The sequence below is a fragment of the Glandiceps talaboti genome, chromosome 9 (assembly GCF_964340395.1).
Source record: "Glandiceps talaboti chromosome 9, keGlaTala1.1, whole genome shotgun sequence".
NCBI classification, from domain to species: domain Eukaryota; kingdom Metazoa; phylum Hemichordata; class Enteropneusta; family Spengelidae; genus Glandiceps; species Glandiceps talaboti.
Window position 1 is genome coordinate 19,628,001 of NC_135557.1, and position 19,987 is coordinate 19,647,987.

The following is a 19,987-nucleotide window of genomic DNA, read 5'->3' on the forward strand; positions in this document are numbered from 1 at the left end:
TCTACTATGCGAGAACATGGTGACAATTACAAGCAATATATTTGAATATTTCAGTTTATCCCTCATCTAATAATGGATTTTAGATTTTTAGAAATATTTGAATTTAAGTGATTTATACATAACTTTTTGATAGACTTCAATTATCTTTAGATAAGAAAAGGAACATACCCTAATTTATCTTTGAAAAGGAATGCACTGGAATGTCTTTTGAAAATTACGTTATACTTTAGGTGCAAATTGTTACTTTTTTGAAATTTATGGTAACTAACTGAAGTATAGATGCAAAAAGACAAATAGCAGCAGGACAAACATAACTGTTCATTAATTTTTTTTAAAAGGGCAAACAAAACAAAATGATTGTTTACATACATGAAAGAAAGTCTTAAATTGCCAACACTAAAGACGAATTAATCGCGTCTAGTCTTAACGAAATAGTTATTTGACCTTTTCATATTTTAGTCTGCCATTTATTCACAGAAAATTAATATGTTTTTGCGAAACCATCAACTAAACTTGAATGGCCAGCTTGTAATTTATGCAGCATAAACAGACAGGAGAAAGATGCAAAACAGGTAGGTAGAAGGAAAGCATCGCGTATTTATCTTATTATTGGGTGTATTTGAATGTCATAGAACTTTATTACAAATCTAAAAATCTGTGTTTGAATATGTGAAGGTAATTACTCAATATGTGCCTGCTTATAAAGAACAATGATGTGTATTTTGACTAGAGAGTAGAGAAGTGTTTATATGTTATTCAAAATGGCGAAGTCGTGGGAATTTCGCGTACAAATTATGTGAACACAAGAAACTTGGAAAATCAGAATAGACAAATATTTTCGTTGCACAGACTATTAGAGATTCATATATAGACTCACCAACTCATGTAGATGTATTTCTGAAAATTTACAAGAAATATTTATTCGTACGTGAAAGACATTTCATTCCAATGGGTCTCAACTCAATCAGTTCGAAAGGTCATGAACCCGAGCTCCGTGAGTTTATTTGTGGCGCAGATAAAACTTGCGTGAGCGGAGAGAATTTTCCGGGACTGCAATCATTTCCTCTATTCGTTCTCTCGCTTGCAGTTAGTATGCTAATGCAACAAAACTCTGTCTACCCTTCAGGTGTACGGTTTGGTTCGTAAGCGGAAGTTGAACGTCGAGCTTGAACAGGAATCACGGCGTCATCAATTTTGACGACTATACAAGATGGCTGACTCGGGAACAGATGAGGAAACGGCGGCACTTAGCTGCCCCGAAAACCACACGGATAACAACCACATGGAAGTTGAAAATTATAAAAATGACTCCAACACTGAACAAACTACAGACAATTGTCATGATTCAACAACAAACAAAACGGAAACGGAAAGCAATGACAAAAATCCAAATGTGAAGTCTGCACCAGAAGGTTCAAAGTCGCCTGATGACAGTGTTTCGGATCCGATTGAGGGGGGTTCTGGTGATGATGTTGAAAGTGGAAACGATGATGAAAAAACAGAAAGCACAGAGAATAGGACTGCAGCTGATGCGGTACCAGATGTAGAAATGGGACTGACAGAAGAAGAAAAAACAAAAAAATCTGCCAAGAAACGTAGAGACAGTGACTTAGATAGTGATGATGATACAGATAATGATGATGATAAACAGAGTGATACACACAGTGACACAAGGAGTGGCCCACAGAGTGAAAGTGAATCTGAAGAAGAAAATGAAGCAGATTTGAAACCGATTCCTCGGGGATGGAATCCGCTGTCTTACATACAAGGACGTGAATTGGGACATGGCAAGAACATATACAGCTATAATTGGAGAGCTGGGGCCAGTGTAGGATTTGTGGAAAGACTTAAAAGACAACATACTCTGGATTATCACCAAGGTTGTGTGAATACTCTACATTTTAACCAAAATGGGAACTTACTAGCCACTGGGAGTGATGATCTAGAAATCGTACTGTGGGAATGGGCTCGAAACAAACCCAGTCTTATATACCAAAGTGGCCACAAAAGTAACGTATTTCAGGTATGTATATGTACATGTCAGTTTACTGTGTACTAGTGTACTTACTATATGACGCATTACGATTACTATGATCATCTCCACTCATGTATAGGGAAAGTCTTTATTCTAGCACAGAAATCTGTGCTACCCCCTGCTGGGCAAAGGGTAAATGATGCATGTCAGTAGTAATCCATCACAAATTGACAGGCAGTTGCAATTGGTTAGTTCCTTTAGACAATTGCTCATTAACCGAACCGAAATCACATGGAGACGTGATCATGTTTATACAAACACAGTCGGGGGTTGCACAGATTTTTGTGCCAGAATAACGACTTTCCGTATAATTGAGTTGAGATGATCATAGTAATCGTAACCAGTCGTATAGGAACTAGACTGTGTACTGAAGCAGTATTGCAGCCAGAGGGGGTTTTTGGGTCATTTGACACACATTTTTTGGACCTCACCCACAATTTTGGAAGTGACGGGTCATAGATGACCCACACTAAAATTGTATGCAAATATGTTTAGCAACATGACCACGCCTATAGCAACAGCCAAATGATTGTGTATATTGCATAGATAACAATAGGGTTCGATAGGCAACTGCATATTAATCATTCTGCAAATATCTTGCATGGTTCAGCATGTGGGTAAATATTTTTAAAACTGTACAGTTGTGCTACAATGCCATTGGCGCTTTTTTATAATGTCCCCAAAAAATTTATGATGACCCAGAGAAATGAAAGTCTCGGGACACTACATGTATGTCCCACTCTTTCAAAAGGCTGGCTGCAGCACTGCTGAAGTTTTGGATTTCTGCATAATAACTTGTATCTTAGGCTGTAAGATCAGGCGTTGCTTTTGAGGGAAGGGGGTGTCATTACTATGCACCCCAAGGAGAGCCAATGCCAGTCATTCCCAAACTGTGAAGTATTTGTACATGTAGTGTTCATACTAGAAGTACAATATACATGGACATGTGTATATATAATTGTTGATATCGTATGACATGCAACAATTTCTGCCACTATGACTGTATGTAAACATATACAATGTACCTATTGTGTAAGGTTCATTTGTACATTCCTTGTGGGTGGAGGGTGTTTATCATGTGATGTTGTTTTATTAAATAAGAATATGTTTACATGTATTTCAAATTCATCACAACATAGGCAACACTGACCCTTCAATTCAAAAAACAACTACAAATTCTGAAAAGTAGGGACATTGCCTGCATCTTCTTCAAAATACTTTTGGTTATTTTTGTTTCCAAATAAAATGTTATTTATATGTTTTATTACTTACTGTTCAACGTCGGTAATCTAGCCTTGGCTTACTAAGATAGGTGCAAACTAAATCTATTGTTATTCAATGTGGTAGATTAGACAAGTGGGTGATAGCAGTTCCTCTGTTATGTGACTGTAATCACAGTGATCAATATAGTGTAAACATTGGAAGTCCCAAAAGAGTACATGTGCACTGTGGCAAGTTCATTGAACTCTCCATAAAACTCTGTGACAGCCTCCCTACTGAGACTATAATTAAATCAACTTCCATTCAATAGCTTATCACTATTGTATCAACACGCTGTCATAATAGTTTTAGTTTGTGTTTATCTGAGAAAGCTGAAGGCTCAACTACCAGTGTAATACTTCATTTACTTGTCAAAGGCCCCAAAAAGAATTGTTTCTGGTCAGAACCTTCTGTCTAAAGTGGTACAACGACGCAATTTTTTTTTTTTTTGTTAAATGGCAACAAACCTGTCACCCAGTGTATGATTTATGGCAGTTACTGTTCTTTTTATTTAGTACTTTAGAGCAAGTGTGTATGTGGGGCAGATGTCATTTGCTTGTTTATGATTGGCTCTGCAGTTGTCATCACTTAAGTAGGGAGAGTTATTTTTGTTTCCCTAGATCTGCAGACTGTATGGGCTAGACAAACATGCAAAAAAACAGACTGAGGGATTTAAGTAATGCGTGCACTGACCAGAAACAATAATTTTTTTTTTTTGCTTAATGTCTAGTAGTCACCGTCAAAACTCATAACATAGTGATTGTGTGAGAATCCAGTACAGCGTAACAAATCAATTAATAGTTTAAGAGTTTTGACAGTGACTGCTAGACATAGGACATTACACGGTAAAATATAAAGAAACTTTTATTTTGAAACAAAAATAACGAAAAATATTTAAAAATTGCATACCATGTCCCTTTTATGACTTCAGGTCATAAAACAAGGAAGTCAAATTTAGATTTATAGATTTTGTTTTGACCTCAATAGCATTGAAAAGAAAAAATTGTAAATATGTGATCACTCTACATTATTTGCAATTGATTAATACGTTGACAGCGCTACTGAGATGACAAATACAGCTAGAATGATGTAGGCTTGGTGTTTCACTCATGGGACATTACAGCTAGAATGATGTAGGCTTGGTGTTTCACTTATGGGACATTACAGCTAAAATGATGTAGGCTTGGTGTTTCACTTATGGGACATTACAGCTAAAATGATGTAGGCTTAGTGTTTCACTCATGGGACATTACGGCTAAAATGATGTAGGCTTGGTGTTTCACTCATGGGACATTACAGCTAAAATGATGTAGGCTTGGTGTTTCACTCATAGGACATTACAGCTAAAATGATGTAGGCTTGGTGTTTCACTTATGGGACATTACAGCTAAAATGATGTAGGCTTAGTGTTTCACTCATGGGACATTACAGCTAGAATGATGTAGGCTTGGTGTTTCACTCATGGGACATTACAGCTAAAATGATGTAGGCTTGGTGTTTCACTTATGGGACATTACAGCTAAAATGATGTAGGCTTGGTGTTTCACTTATGGGACATTACAGCTAAAATGATGTAGGCTTGGTGTTTCACTTATGGGACATTACAGCTAGAATGATGCAGGCGTGGTGTTTCACTCATGGGACATTACAGCTAAAATGATGTAGGCTTGGTGTTTCACTCGTCGGACATTACAGCTAAAATGATGTAGGCTTGGTGTTTCACTTATGGGACATTACAGCTAGAATGATGTAGGCTTGGTGTTTCACTCATGTGACATTACAGCTAAAATGATGTAGGCTTGGTGTTTAATAAGGATTAAATTGATTCTTGTCTTTCCCAACTTGTACTTTTTTTGTGTACAAACAAAATACTACCCCCCTCCCCCACCCCCACCCCCACCCCGGTAGAAAGGAGATTAAACCCATCATTAAAATTTACTTGGTTATAAATTTCTTGTGACCTTAAAGAGAATTTCACCACTGAAATGCCCTTGAACATGACATGATTTCTTAGTTGACACCGTGACTTTCAGTTCAATGTGCTACACATGGATATAGCCACACATGCATCACTGTACATGGATACAATGTATGTAGAATGCATGAAATTACATAGTGTAAAGTAAAACCATGGTATTGCTGGTACAGAGAATTAAATAACAGTGTAGTACAAAATTTGAAGTCTTACATGTACATTGTACATGATAAATGTGCAAAATAAACATGCCTTTGGGGTACGAATAAGTGATTCTACAGATTAGTATCCAAGTACATACATACATGTATATGTATATACCGTATGTTACATATGTATGTCTATGCATTGTACATGTTTCCAAAAATTTTCGTGGCTTCAGAGATATTACCAGGGTCTCTCCAAAACTTGAGATTAATTTATAAGGAACAGAAAGTTTACTATGTTATGATATGGCTGACTCTTCTTACAACCAAAAACATATAAAAACATTTTTAGAGAAATAGTGCAAGTACCTACTAGTGTTAAGTTACTATGTTGTGAATTTGATAGATCTAAAAATAGATGTAAAGCCATCAACATAATGTAGGTGTCATAACTAAGCCACTCAGCTGTTATCATGTGTACATGTTGATATGTCCATCATTCTTTGCCCAGCCATGCAGTATATGTTTACTTTCTGAACTATGAACAGTAATTTAATATTTAATAAAGAAAATTGTTTTACTTATAAACTTCTAACATTAGCCTATTTCATTGTAGTTTATTACACTTATATACCCAAATAGAATTGTCAATTTTCTATATGGTTGTAACAAAGCTACATATATCTTATCCTATCTTATATCATATGTCTTGTCTTGTCTTGTCTTACCTTGCCTTGCCTTCTCTTCTCTTCTCTTACCTTACCTTACATATACCTTACCTTACCCAGCCTTGCCTTGCCTTGCCTTCTCTTCTCTTACCTTACCTTACCTTACCTTACCTTACATATAACTTACCTTACCCAGCCTTGTCTTGCCTTGTCTTCTCTTCTCTTCTCTTCTCTTCTCTTGTCTTCTCTTCTCTTCTCTTCTCTTCTCTTCTCTTCTCTTCTCTTCTCTTCTCTTCTCTTCTCTTCTCCTCTCCTCTCCTCTCCTCTCCTCTCCTCTCCTCTCGCCTTGCCTTGCCTTGCCTTGCCTTGCCTTGCCTTGCCTTGCCTTGCCTTGCCTTGCCTTGCCTTAGCTTATCTTATCTTATCTTACAACAAGGAAATTTCAATGCTGGGACTTGACATGAGTCTAACTTAATTATTCTGTTCAAGGAGACAACGCCAAGATTTACTTTGAAAAATCAGTGTTTATTTAAATACCCAACATTTCAGCTGTACAAAACAACTTTTTTCAAAGGCTTGGTGTACAGTAAAAATACTGTACTGTGAGTATAGTGGTTGTTTGGCACAGACATTGAAAAAGTTTGTCCGCAGCAAGAGAATGATCCTTTAAGTAATCCATATTAAGATAACACTATTGCAATGACCAGGGTTTGAAACATGACTCTTTATTAAGTACATCATACAAATGTAAATGTATACTTGTTTGCATAATTAAAGATTTTGATTAAATTATCATGACAAATAACTTCATACCTTACAATGATGACACATCCAGTTATTCCAGTTACTGTAGGGTTTATTTTGATGCATGACAAAATTGATAATGCTCTAGAACATAAAATGTTAGTAACACTGTATCTACAAAATGTAACTAGGAACAAGAACATAAAATGTTACACTTTATTGAACTGGCAATAAGAACATAAAATGTTACACTGTATCTAACTAAGAACAAGAACATAAAATGCTACACTATCTAACTGAGAAGAACATAAAATGTTACACAGTATCTAACTGAGAACAAGAATGTTACACTGTAACAGAGAACAAGAACATAAAAGGTTGCATTGTATGTAACTGGGAACAAGAACATAAAATGTAACACTTTAACTGGGAAGAAGAACATAAAATGTAACACTGTATCTAACTGGGAACACAAACAGTTGACTGTGTGTTTGATCTTCCTTGTCTCATTCAATAGTGGTGTTGATTTATGTTCACAGTGAGATAAAATGGATCATTTTTACATACCTGTGTGCTATCAGTGTCTGTATTTTGTTCATGTAATTTGTTGAGTGAGATGTAAGAAACATTGTGCCTCCTAATTGAAACTTATACAACATGTAGTCACTCTGGTTTAGCAGTACATGTCCAATGTATGTTAGCAGGAATTATTTCCACAGAACCTTTACTCTAAAATAAATACAGCCCTAACATACATTCATGTACATATGACTAAAGTATTTCATGTACTTGGCATACAATGTACATGTACTACATGTATGCCAAAAGATTTAGATTTCTGAATTTTATCCTAATGTTAAAATATAAAATTCTGTTTTTTTTTCACCAGGCCAAATTCATGCCACACAGTGGAGATACAACTATAGTTAGTTGTGCAAGAGATGGTCAGGTGAGTATTTGTATTTAGATTATACATGGAAACATCAGAAGTAGAGTAATTAGCAAAGTGTTGCTATGGTGACAGTGAGATTATACATCTTCAATATGTCATCGCCGTGAATTGAGTTAATCACAATGTGACAATTTCAGAGAGAAGCATTGCAGAATTACACCACAGATTAGGGAAAATGAAATGGCTGTGCATTGCAGCATATAGACAAGTGGTAAAACAAGATACAGCTAATTTTTAAAAAACAAGAAACAAGACCATACATGTACATGTCGAGTTCAAAACCTTTCTTAATTTGATGAAAGTATTTTTAGTGGTAGAAATACGATCAACTTTGCCATAAACATTGAAAAAGGATAAAAAAAATTTCGTTGAGTTAGTCTGTTTATTGCACTGTTGGGTTACATCGTTAGCTGTCGTACCTCCTACATGTACACAAGCTAGTTGGTTTCAGAGTTCTATGAAGTATGACAACTAACTATATGTAACATAATAGTGCAGTAAATAGGCCATCATGGAGTGAATACAGAGCTAGCCTAGTAAAATTTGACTGATGTAGGCATTAACCTCAAGTTTAGAACACATTTAGTATGATACTGAACTTATTCATAATAAAAACAAAAACAAAAACAGATGTCAGGATTGAATCAACATTGAAGAGGTTATTATTCAGTCTCACTAACTATGAATGCACATGTAATCATAAATACCTATTGATATGTTTTTCTTTTGTCTGATTATTTAATTAGGTGAGAGTTGGTTACTTGTCAAGCACTGGTGTGTGTAAAGGTACAAAGAAGTTAGTCCAGCATAGAGGAGCTGCTCACAAGGTAAGAGAAAACAAACTACGTGACCATTCCAGTCACAAATAGGCCCTTCCAAAATTTGCCATGATGGCACTCTACTTCCTGTCTGTGTGTACCTTGGAGGTATACATAGTACAGGTTACTTTGTTAATCATAGAGCACTGCTGCTTTCCTCAATGTCTACAGGTGTAGAAAAAGTTGGTCAAGAACAGAATAATCCTCATGGTTCCTCTGATGCAGAAGCATACCACTAATGTGCGAACCTGGGATTGAAACATGGATATTTAAAGGCCAGGGATTCAAGCCCACATCCTCACATTATCATTAGAGTCAAAGCAATTACATAGGGTCCTTGTGTTCTGGATCAATATTTTGTAATGCCAGACAACTGCTTTCACAGCTAGATTGTAACTCTGAGCCAAAAAGTGGGCCTGTAACATTTGTACCATTGCAGTGGTCAATTAAATTTGAAAGTTAAACACCACATAACATGTAGACTTTATTCACATGTCAATTACATAACAATAATCTGTTAATCTGAAAATGTGAATATTTAACCATTCTCTTCAGCCTAACAGTCCCCCCCCCCCCCCCCTTATGTCATACTTAAATTTAGACTTGGCATGTTCATTATAGCTTGGTATAGAGGCAGACTCGGCTGTTAATTTCCTATCTTGTGGTGAAGATTCTCTGGTGTATAGCATTGATCTGAGAGAAGATAAACCCTCCAAGTAAGGTTAAAACAACTTATTAAACACAAAACAGGAGATTAAATAACATCCAATTGGAAAGTTACAGGGAAACTCCACTCCAGGAAATAGATATTTTCGTAAAACATGGCTTCTGGAGAGTCATTTCATGATTTCACATCACCTACAATTACTTGCAATTTCAGAGAAACATCAAGTTAATCTTGTGCATTTATAGGGTATCTTTGCTGTGGGCTATTGCATCATGGGAGATAGCAGAAATACATTGGTCAATTCAATTAGCCACTTTTAGAAAGTTTAAAAAATTTGGTAATAACGTATTACGTTGCTCTGCTGAAACCCATGCTTCGTACCATGGATATGTTTGCCCCACCTCACTGTTGCAGTGTTGATGGTTTTTTGTTTTTTTTGTAGATTGGTGAGCACTAAGGAAGGTGACAAGAAAGTAGCCCTGTATTCTATTTTCATTAACCCTAACAATACACATGAATTTGCTGTAGGTGGACGAGATCACTTTGTAAGGTGAGGACTCAACAACTGTAGTGAGATACGGTACCACTAATCTAGCTTCCTATACTCATTACGATCACTACAATCATTTCCACTGTATAGTCAAACTGGTTACTCTAGCAGAACATTCTGTTTTTATCCCGACACTGATAGTTTAATGGTATTGGAGCGTTGATATCAATGTTACAACGTTATTGCGTCCCCACGTGATTTAATCAAACATGGCCTTACTAATTGAAGATTAATGAGCAACTGTCAGAATAAAGTAACCAATTACAACTGCCTGTTAGTGTTAGTCTGTGATGGATTACTACTGACATGCACTGTTCAGCCTTTCCCCAGCAGAAGCTTTAGCTAGATTTTTGGTAAAATTTGTAAGTTTGACTATACAGAGAGAGGATAGTGATTGTAGAGACTAGACTATGGTACATGTGCCACTATTTATCAAGAAGAAAAACTGTATAACTTAGATTACTTTATGCAGGACTTAATCATCTTTCTCCCAAGGGGTATTGGTTTGCACAAAAGTAAGTATGAGTTGGGAGAAAGATGATAAAATGACTAGAATGCATGGATCACTCAGTACGGTATTTATACTGCTGACAATTTACCTCTATTCAAACATTGTAAAGGTTCAATAATTCTGCAAGGTAAGAACTTGGTGATAACGGTGACATACCACAAATTTAGAGTTGTAACTTACTAAAGATATTCATTTCATTTCTGTATCCACTTTTTATTTATTTCTATTCATTTCATTTGCTACACTGAGAGAGTTTCTGTATATTTATTAAGTTTTCCACCGATATAATCTCCATCACTATTCACAGGAGATGTATTTTTGTTGTTATATCTCGTACCCCAAATTAGTCTTAATTTTCATGAACGTTTGGTCCATGGACTTTGATTAGTTCCTCAGTAACTATTTCCATGGCCCTCACCAGAATTCTGTTCTGTATTACTTTCAAAGAATCTATATTCTGTTTCCATTTTCTGGTGGAATAAATTTCAATTCAGTTCAATTCAGTTCAAAGACGTCTTATCCACTGCTCACCTTATTCAAAGTCGTATCCACTGATCACCTTATTTGTTCATTCTCTTTTCTCAGGGTTTATGATAGAAGGAAAATAGCAGAGGAAGAAAATGATGGCCTGTTGAAGAAATTCTGTCCACAGCATTTGGTGGATAGTGACATCAGACCCAATGTGACTTGCCTTGTGTACAATTACAATGGCACAGGTAGATATCAAATATTACAGTTGTAATACTATAAACCTGGAAAGTTCCGCAAAAATTTTTATTTTCGCTGGAAAATAAAAAACACACACATAAGGAGTGACTAAAATGCCTTCTTGTACATGGACACAAGGTATTAGTCTGGTAATTAGTAAAAAAAAAATAGTCTTTGAGAACGAGCTGAAGACTGACTGTAAATTTCCCAAATTTTCTAGTTGACGGTATTGGATGGGTTTGAAAAAAAGCAAGTCCCTTTGTCTTCAGTTTAATTAAAATTCCTTTATTATATCCAACGTTTCGACCACACATAGGTGGCCTTCTTCAGGTAGTCTAAAATGAATGAAACAGAGATTGAATGTACTAAATAGAGGCGTAAAATTCAATTTTTGGTCTCCAACCTAAAATCAGCACCCTCATGAAATCAGAATTTCAACCAGCTATTGCACTAGTAATGAAATCAACTTCTAAGTAACATGTACATAGTTGATTTTCCAGTTCCAAGATGCATTGCACGAGATGATGTCGCTTACATGTACGTTGTTACATTTAGTCTTGTTTTGTCTATACAACGTTTGAAATAACATTTTCATCAGGAATTTATAGAACAAAGACTAAACACCGTCAATGACAGACAGTGATTTTACAGGTGAACCCAGGGTACAGTCAGGTGATGACCACCCCCGAGTAGCAGGTGCAAACCCCTGAGCCGGGCAATGCATCTTGGAACCGGCAACAGGTCTATTGTCTAATTATTGGTATTGTAACAATTTGTAGTGAAGATATTGTTGATCAGAAAAGATAACTTACGTTATGGATAGCAAAGCTTTAGTAAAAGTACAAATTTTGTTATTCTAATTTCTATCAACAGAAATCTTAGCCAGTTACAATGACGAAGACATTTACCTATTTGACAGTTCCCATAGCGACGGTGCTGATTTTATTCATAGGTACAAAGGACACAGAAATAATGCCACAGGTAAGACAATTTCAAAATTAACAAAATAAATAACATTTTAGTGAGGATTTTGCACTAGAAGAGTCACTTGAGTGTTTCTCTCTTTCTTCTGACTCTATGGAAGGTTAATGACCTTCTTAGCAATTATACATGTTCTATTTTCTTACTTTGTCAAAACATGCAGAAAATAAAAACTGGAAAATAGATGAAGAAGAGATAATACTCTGTAAACCAGTGCACACACATAACACACACACATACAGATACACATGTACATATGTACGCACACACTTGCACATTCATGTGCTTACCTACCTACCTACCTACATATGTACATACATACATACATACATACATACATACATACACACACACACACACACACACACACACACACACACACACACACACACACACACACACACACACACATGCATATGTACGTATGTATGTACATACATCCTATGAATGTAAGTATTCTGGTTTTAGCTTGAAATAAAATAATAAACAATTTTGCACTAAATAAACTAGCATGGAAATAGTATCACCTCTCCTGGTAAATTAAGATAGATAATAAAGGCAACCCAATACATTCTAATGTTACAATGTACTGTAATAATACTATCTTCCAGTGAAAGGGGTAAATTTCTTTGGTCCACGAAGTGAATTTGTTGTGAGTGGAAGTGATTGTGGACATGTGTACCTGTGGGAGAAGACATCAGAGAGGGTTGTACAGTTCCTTGAAGGAGATGAAGGGGGCGTGGTAAGTGACAGTAAAATGTTATCTTTACCTGACACACCATAATTCAATATTACAACAGAACACCATGTGACTACCAGTGTGATACATGTACGTAAATTTGCATGAATGATTGCAGTGTTCTCTGTGATCATATTTTCATGATGTGAGCAAGTGCTAGTGCAGCAGAAAACATCACAGGTACAAGGAATATACAGTTCTTGCAATAATCTACAATAACTTGAAGGAAAAACAGAATCTCTAAATCAGATGTATTGTTTTAGTGATTACTTGATGTAAAATACAACATACCTTTTAAAACAAAATATATGATAACCAGTTTTAAAGTGATCATAGCTTCACTGAACATAATATATTTATTGTTTAAATATATTGTTTGTACTTGCAGGTGAACTGTTTAGAACCACATCCAACAGTTTCAGTGTTGGCTACCAGTGGATTGGATCATGATGTCAAGATATGGGCACCTACTGCAGAGGAACCTACTGATCTTGATGGCCTCAAACAAGTAAATAAATATCTTATTCAGAGTATAGCCTATAGGCTGGGTTCTGACCCTGTGTGTGTCCTTCCTTACATCTTTGCATGTATGTTTCTGTATCCCATAAAAGCATGACAAGCTGATTTTATTTCATTCAAACCTGGTAGAAAGGTGATACACTATAATGGCAATACAAGGCTTGAATTTAACTTTTGGTAGTCAAATTTATCCAAGGAAACTGTCTCAGCTACAATTTTTCATTGATTTCCATTGGTCCAATAACAGACTACCACATTATAATTGTATGGTAGTCTATATGCCCTTGACTACTGCTAATTTGGTAGTCTAGATACAATGTTTAGTAGACTATGTGCTGGACTACTGCTAATTTGGTAGTCTAGATACAATGTTTAGTAGTCCATATGCCCTTGACTCCTACTAATTTGGTAGTCTAGATACAATGTTTAGTAGTGTATATGCCCTTGACTACTGCTAATTTGGTAGTCTAGATACAATGTTTAGTAGTCTGTGTGTCCTGGACTACTGTTAATTTGGTAGTCTAGATACAATGTTTAGTAGTCTATGTGCCATGGACTACTGCTAATTTGGTAGTCTAGATACAATGTTTAGTAGTCTATGTGGCCTGGACTACTGCTAATTTGGTAGTCTAGATACAATGTTTAGTAGTTTATATGTGCTGGACTACTGCTAATTTGGTAGTCTAGATACAATGTTTAGTAGTCTCTGTCCTGGACTACTACTAATTTGGTAGTCTAGATACAATGTTTAGTAGTCTATGTGTCCTAGACTACTGCTAATTTGGTAGTTTAGATACAATGTTTCGTAGTCTATGTGTCCTGGACTACTGCTAATTTGGTAGTCTAGATACAATGTTTAGTAGTCTAAGTGCCCTGGACCACTGCTAATTTGGTAATCTAGATACAATGTTTAGTAGTCTATATGCCCTGGACTACTGCTAATTTGGTAGTCTAGATACAATGTTGAGTAGTCTCTGTCCTAGACTACTGCTAATTTGGTAGTCTAGATACAATGTTTCGTAGTCTATGTGTCCTGAACTACTACTAATTTGGTAGTCTAGATACAATGTTTAGTACTGTATGTGCTCTGGACCACTGCTAATTTGGTAGTCTAGATACAATGTTTAGTAGTCTCTGTCCTGGACTACTGCTAATTTGGTAGTCTAGATACAATGTTGAGTAGTCTATGTGCTAGACTCCTGCTAATTTGGTAGTCGAGATACAATGCTTAGTACAATGCTAATTCAAGCCTTGGAATATGCTTACCACTTTAATAAACTTATCAAATTTGGCTAAGTAGAATCAGAATTTTTGATATTTGTACAACAGCTCAGGCAGTGTAATATATATACAATATAGAGAAGAGTTTAATGTCTACATTGACTGTATTTGGTCAATAGAAGGTACGTTGTGAAAATGTACACAAATTATCTTAAGTGGGAGAAACCTGCATTAGCACTGACTAAATTACATGGCAAAACACCCTGAAAATGCTCGCATGATATTTTGCGTAATAGCTTTATCATTTGCACTTGTATTGTTTAATTTAATCTGAGAGAATGAACTTGATAACTATAAACGATGAAACTTTCACAACATATATAATTGTGACATTTTTATATATATCTGTCATTTTCACTTAGACAATGCGATCTAATCGGAGAAAACGAGAGGAAGAGAGACGTGGTGAACCTGACATGATTGATGGTCACATGTTATGGTATATAATGCATCAGTTACGAAGGCGTGCCAGACGCCAGGTAAGGATCAACCACAGATAAATATTCAAGTAAAATTAGCATCAGATTACAAGGTGATATCAGGTGACAACTCACGTCTGCATTACTTAAGAATTTTGGTCAATAGCACAGTTTAAAATTGTTCACTCATTTCACAAAACATTCACAAGCTGATAAAATCTCTCTTTAAGTTACTTTTAATTCTTAATAATGATAACATATACTTTAAAATATGGTCACCAGTTCTGCACTGTCAAAATAACTTATTATTAAAGCATGAGGAAACCGAAACCAGAGTACCTGGTGAAAAGCTGTGTTAGTATGGTAGTGTCAAATGAAGCATCAGTCTTCTTACTTGCTGAACCGTACTTAGCCATCACTTACAATTGTCTGAACTCAAACCTGGTATTAAGATATAACGTATAAATGATACAGTGATGTAATTTTTCATACATGTACATATCAAAAAGATGTCGAAGTTCATACTGCGTAATGAACTGTTCTAACAATGTCCGAAGGTAATTGTAATGTTATAGAAGACATGTATTGACATTAATATTATACTATAGATTATATGTACTTGAGGAAATGGTTTGTAAACCCGGCTTGTGCTGTTTTAATTGAACCCAACTGACTATTGATAGGTTTGAACATGTACAGTGTCATATATTAGCAAGAGGGACGCCCACTGAGCTACCAACAACCCATAAATGTTATTAGCATGTTACATATGATGATGAAAAGTATATTGAGAGAGATTTTGTTGTTGATCAGCAGGCTCGTGAAAGAGGAGATAGAGATAGTGATGACAGTTCAAGCAGTGATTCAGAAGACTCGGATGCGTCTGGTGACAGTGGAGAACTATCTGAAGCTGTCCAGTGTGCACCATCATAAAACTGATGCTGTCCAGTGTGCACCGTCGTAAAACTGATGCTGTCCAGTGTGCACCACCATAAAACTGATGCTGTCCAGTGTACACCATCATGAAACTGATGCTGTCCAGTGTGCACCATTGTGAAACTGATGCTGTCCAGTGTACACCATCATCAAACTGATGCTGTCCAGTGTGCACCATCATGAAACTGATGCTATCAAGTGTACACCATCATGAAACTGATGCTGTCCAGTGTACACCATCATGAAACTGATGCTGTCCAGTGTGCACCATCATAAAATTTACGTTATTATTCCAATGTGAAAAATCAGCAGATGGTAAAACCACCTAATTAATATGTGCCCCATGTAAATAAGAGATCATGATACAACTACCTATTTGCTTCCCCATGTAAAAACAAAATATGGTACACCCATCATGAAAACTTTGATCTTAACAAAATTTATAGCAATCTTTTCTTCTGGGAGTTAATTGCTGCCGCAGTACTAAATCATTTGGAGAGTGGTTATTTGGTAAACAGGATCAGATTGCCAGGATGGGTTGGGATGGGATGGGGTGGGATGAGTTGGGTATTTGTAAAGGGGTTTTCAAGAGGATGGATGGGTTGGAAATATGTGGAGGGGGCATTGTTGGGTGGGATGGGTGGGTAATTACTGGGTATTTGTTGAAAGGGAATATTTGTTGGGGCTTGCATGGTGTAGGAAGTTTTGCTGCACAGGAGTGTTCACTAAAGAAAGAAAAGTCTTTAATAGCTCACATGCTCTGTTATCTACACTTCCTGAACAGTAACGTTAATTGCCAGAAACTTGAAGCAAATTGAAGTCAGTCATAACTATCAAATTCAAGCCAGCAGAGAAATCAAGCATAACAATTACTGATTACATCATTGAACGAAAGACGTCATTTATATGTCCACAGTTATGTAGTATTAAAATAATTATCTGTATATTTTTCTAAGTCACTATCTAACAGAACATTGTCGAAAATACATTGTATACCTGCACCCTCAGTGGTCTTGATCTGAAAGGGTTTGGCTGATGTGTGAGGACGTCCTGACATGGGTTACCTTACAAATTTATATTTGTAGACTGTAAGGTACCTCGTGTTAGTCTGCCCTCAATTGTTTTGTTTTGAAAGGGGTTAGCTGATGGGTGAAAGCGCACTGACACATACCTTACAGACTAGTAATGATGTATTAAACTCTCCTAAGAAATTCAAACCCCTGTAAATAAGTAAATTTCATGAATTTCATAGGTTGAATGTCGTACATATTATAAATATCCATGCACTTAAGGGGCATACCTCACCACTTCTCAATTTATAATAATTTAAAGGGGACATGCCTCATTCAAGGAAATGATAATCGATACATTTACTGATGCATCCCGCTATACTGTATTCCTGTTATTGAAAAGACAAAAGATTGTATAGTTTGGCCACTGGGAGGTGCTGTTCAGATGCAGGTTCTTTTGAAAAAGATATCATTTCACAATGTTTCATAGCAAACGTTGGTGGCATGTCCCAACCAGTCCAATAAGTACTGCTAATTTTGTTTCAGCTGATGTAACGTTATAGAGTTGTTTTACATGGTGTAATGCAGTACCATGTAATTGGCATTTGCTGCCAAATATTAGCACTCTTTTTCAGTCATCCGGGGTGCCCTTGTGTGAATCTTCATTAGAAAGTGGCTGCAATGTGGGTAACTGGAAAATGGTGTTTTCAATTTTCTATTGATGTTCCCCAAATTTTGATAAGAGTTTGTCTATTTGGATTTACCCAAGGCCAGTATAAACTACATTTTTAACTTGTAGCTGTGAGCTACAATATCCCCAACACTGTTGTACTATTCATATGCAGATCATCAATGTATAACCATCGATAAACATCAGCAATGAATTGCTCTAAACTTATCTTATTAATTTTAAAGGAGAAATTAAGGTATTTTCATAAACTTCAAGTTCTTGAGTCATTTCATGATTTCACATCACGTAAAAACTAAACCACGTCTGGTCAAAGTCCATTAATCAGCACAAAAAGTTGTTCATCCAATCAGTGAACCCCAACTGTTATATTGATGTCAACAATGTATAAGTAGCATCCTGAGCGGACAAATATATCATATTTGGACATTACATAACTGCCCCAATAAAAACTAACTTTATGAGGACTGTGTTATTGGTTAGAATTTTGTGATTGATTAACATGATGTTAATGACTGTGTATGAATTTTAAATTGCATCTTGTGCATCTCGGGACTTCAAGAGTAACGACTTTGACTATACTGTGAGTGGAGGTGTAAATGGTAATTATACAGTATAGGAACGAGACTAAGAAACACCAAATTAAAACTCTAATCCACCACTGTTGTTTTAACACTGGCCAACCTCCACCTCATTGGAGACATGCATATGTATTAGATGGACAATTACATTAACTTAAGATAAGCAGTTAAGTGTGTTTATGAAAATACCTGGTTATGATGGTTTACTTCCTGGACTGTAAGATAAACCATGTTGCCCCACCCGCACTGGTCTACTCTATAAGGGGTTAACCAATGTGTGAGGGCGCCCTGTCATGGCATACCTTACAGACTCCCCACCAAGATTAGATGAAATGTATTGCTTAGATCAATGTGATCAGTATTTAGAACTGTCCATAACTTAAAAATAACTATTGACCAGTCTAGCAAATAAGTTCATGAACAGAATAGGGTCACCATATCCTGATATGGTCAGTGTCAGAGGTCAATAATTACAATATTGACCAATTTTGAAGTTTTTAAAGAAATGTGACAATAAGTTATTAACCCCCTTTCTCTCCTGGGGGCATTTGTTTGCACATAAAAAAAATCTACAAGTTGGGAAAACAGGATTAACGACTTAGTTCCTGTAACTCTGTAATAACACCCTAAAATATAGGGTGTCAGGCTTTAATGACTTGGTTTCTGTAACTCTATGTAATTACACCCTATATAGGGTGTCAGGCTTTAATGACTTGGTTTCTGTAACTCTATGTAATTACACCCTATATAGGGTGTCAGGCTTTAATGACTTGGTTTCTGTAACTCTATGTAATTACACCCTATATATAGGGTGTCAGGCTTTATTTAAGGGTTAGTGTTATATGTAAGCGTAGACTGAACAATACGTTGTGGTGAACACTTAAGTTACTCTGTACTCATTTCTTGACCGAGAGAGACCAGGACAAATCTTTCAGCCTGCAGTAAACTTTCCAGAAGTAAATTTCTTCTTGTTGATTAATATGTCATACTTGCATTTGAGAATTTTTCTTTTGTTTTATTTACAGAATAAATAGCATGTATTTATGTGACTTTGTTCAGCACTGCTTTGTCGAATTTTGACTCAAGATTTTCAAAATGTGTGATTTTTGAGAATTTATTGTATTTGTGTAAATTGGGTGGGGGAGATGATGTGTCACCATTTTGATGGAATAATTTAACTATTCATGAAAGTACACAGTGGCATAAAAATACAAAATGCGAACCTAATGTTAGACTACATTGTGATAAAACTTAGACAAACTGTTTTACAATACTTACCGCTGTAAACAAAATATACAATCATTTATTCTTGTAATTCTCAAAATTAAAAATCATAGATTTCTATAGCAACCATAATTTTCAATCTTCACTTACAGATTAAAACTTTATCGTGTTTTTTTGGGATGTTAGTAGTTTTTGGCAACAAATTATATTAGATAATTTTTTTGATTTAATTTGCAGTTTGAAAAATTGTATTTACATTTGTAGCGATTTGCACTTGGACAGTCTTACCTGTTAACTAAGACTTTGAGTTAGTGTTAGAGATGACTTCCAAGTGTTTGTACTTTACAGCATTGTATCGGTGCTGCTGTAGTTACCTCACTAGAAAATAAATTCATGATGGACGAAAAGAAACGATAAAAATACTAAATTTTCGAAAGAAGCCCAAGTTAACTGCAGTCTGTTCAGATTTGACATGATGTGTGAGTTTAACTTTATGTCATCGCTCTTATTTTACAACATTTGACAGGTGCAGCTGTAGTTACCACACTTAAAACATTCTCGCAATGGAGGAAAAG

The 19,987-nt window shown here is 35.9% G+C and overlaps 1 protein-coding gene across 1 annotated transcript; it reads left to right on the plus strand.

The window, feature by feature from the left end:
* The first annotated feature begins 543 nt into the window (after positions 1-543).
* LOC144440133 (DDB1- and CUL4-associated factor 8-like) lies at positions 544-16,442 on the plus strand. The gene is made up of 12 exons (XM_078129398.1): positions 544-572; positions 1,127-2,023; positions 7,718-7,777; positions 8,527-8,607; positions 9,220-9,314; positions 9,708-9,815; positions 10,912-11,042; positions 11,908-12,015; positions 12,627-12,757; positions 13,143-13,262; positions 14,917-15,033; positions 15,790-16,442. The coding sequence occupies exons 2-12, from the start codon at positions 1,211-1,213 to the stop codon at positions 15,904-15,906; spliced, it is 1,881 nt and encodes a 626-aa protein (XP_077985524.1). The 5' UTR covers positions 544-572; positions 1,127-1,210; the 3' UTR covers positions 15,907-16,442.
* The last annotated feature ends 3,545 nt before the right edge of the window (positions 16,443-19,987 follow it).

Coding starts and splice junctions, on each gene's coding strand:
- LOC144440133 (XM_078129398.1), top strand. CDS start 1,211: ATGGCTGACTCGGGAACAGATGAGGAAACGGCGGCACTTAGCTGCCCC. Junction 2,024..7,717: donor ACAAAAGTAACGTATTTCAG/GTATGTATATGT, acceptor TTTTTTCACCAG/GCCAAATTCATGCCACACAG. Junction 9,315..9,707: donor AGAGAAGATAAACCCTCCAA/GTAAGGTTAAAA, acceptor TTTTTTTTGTAG/ATTGGTGAGCACTAAGGAAG.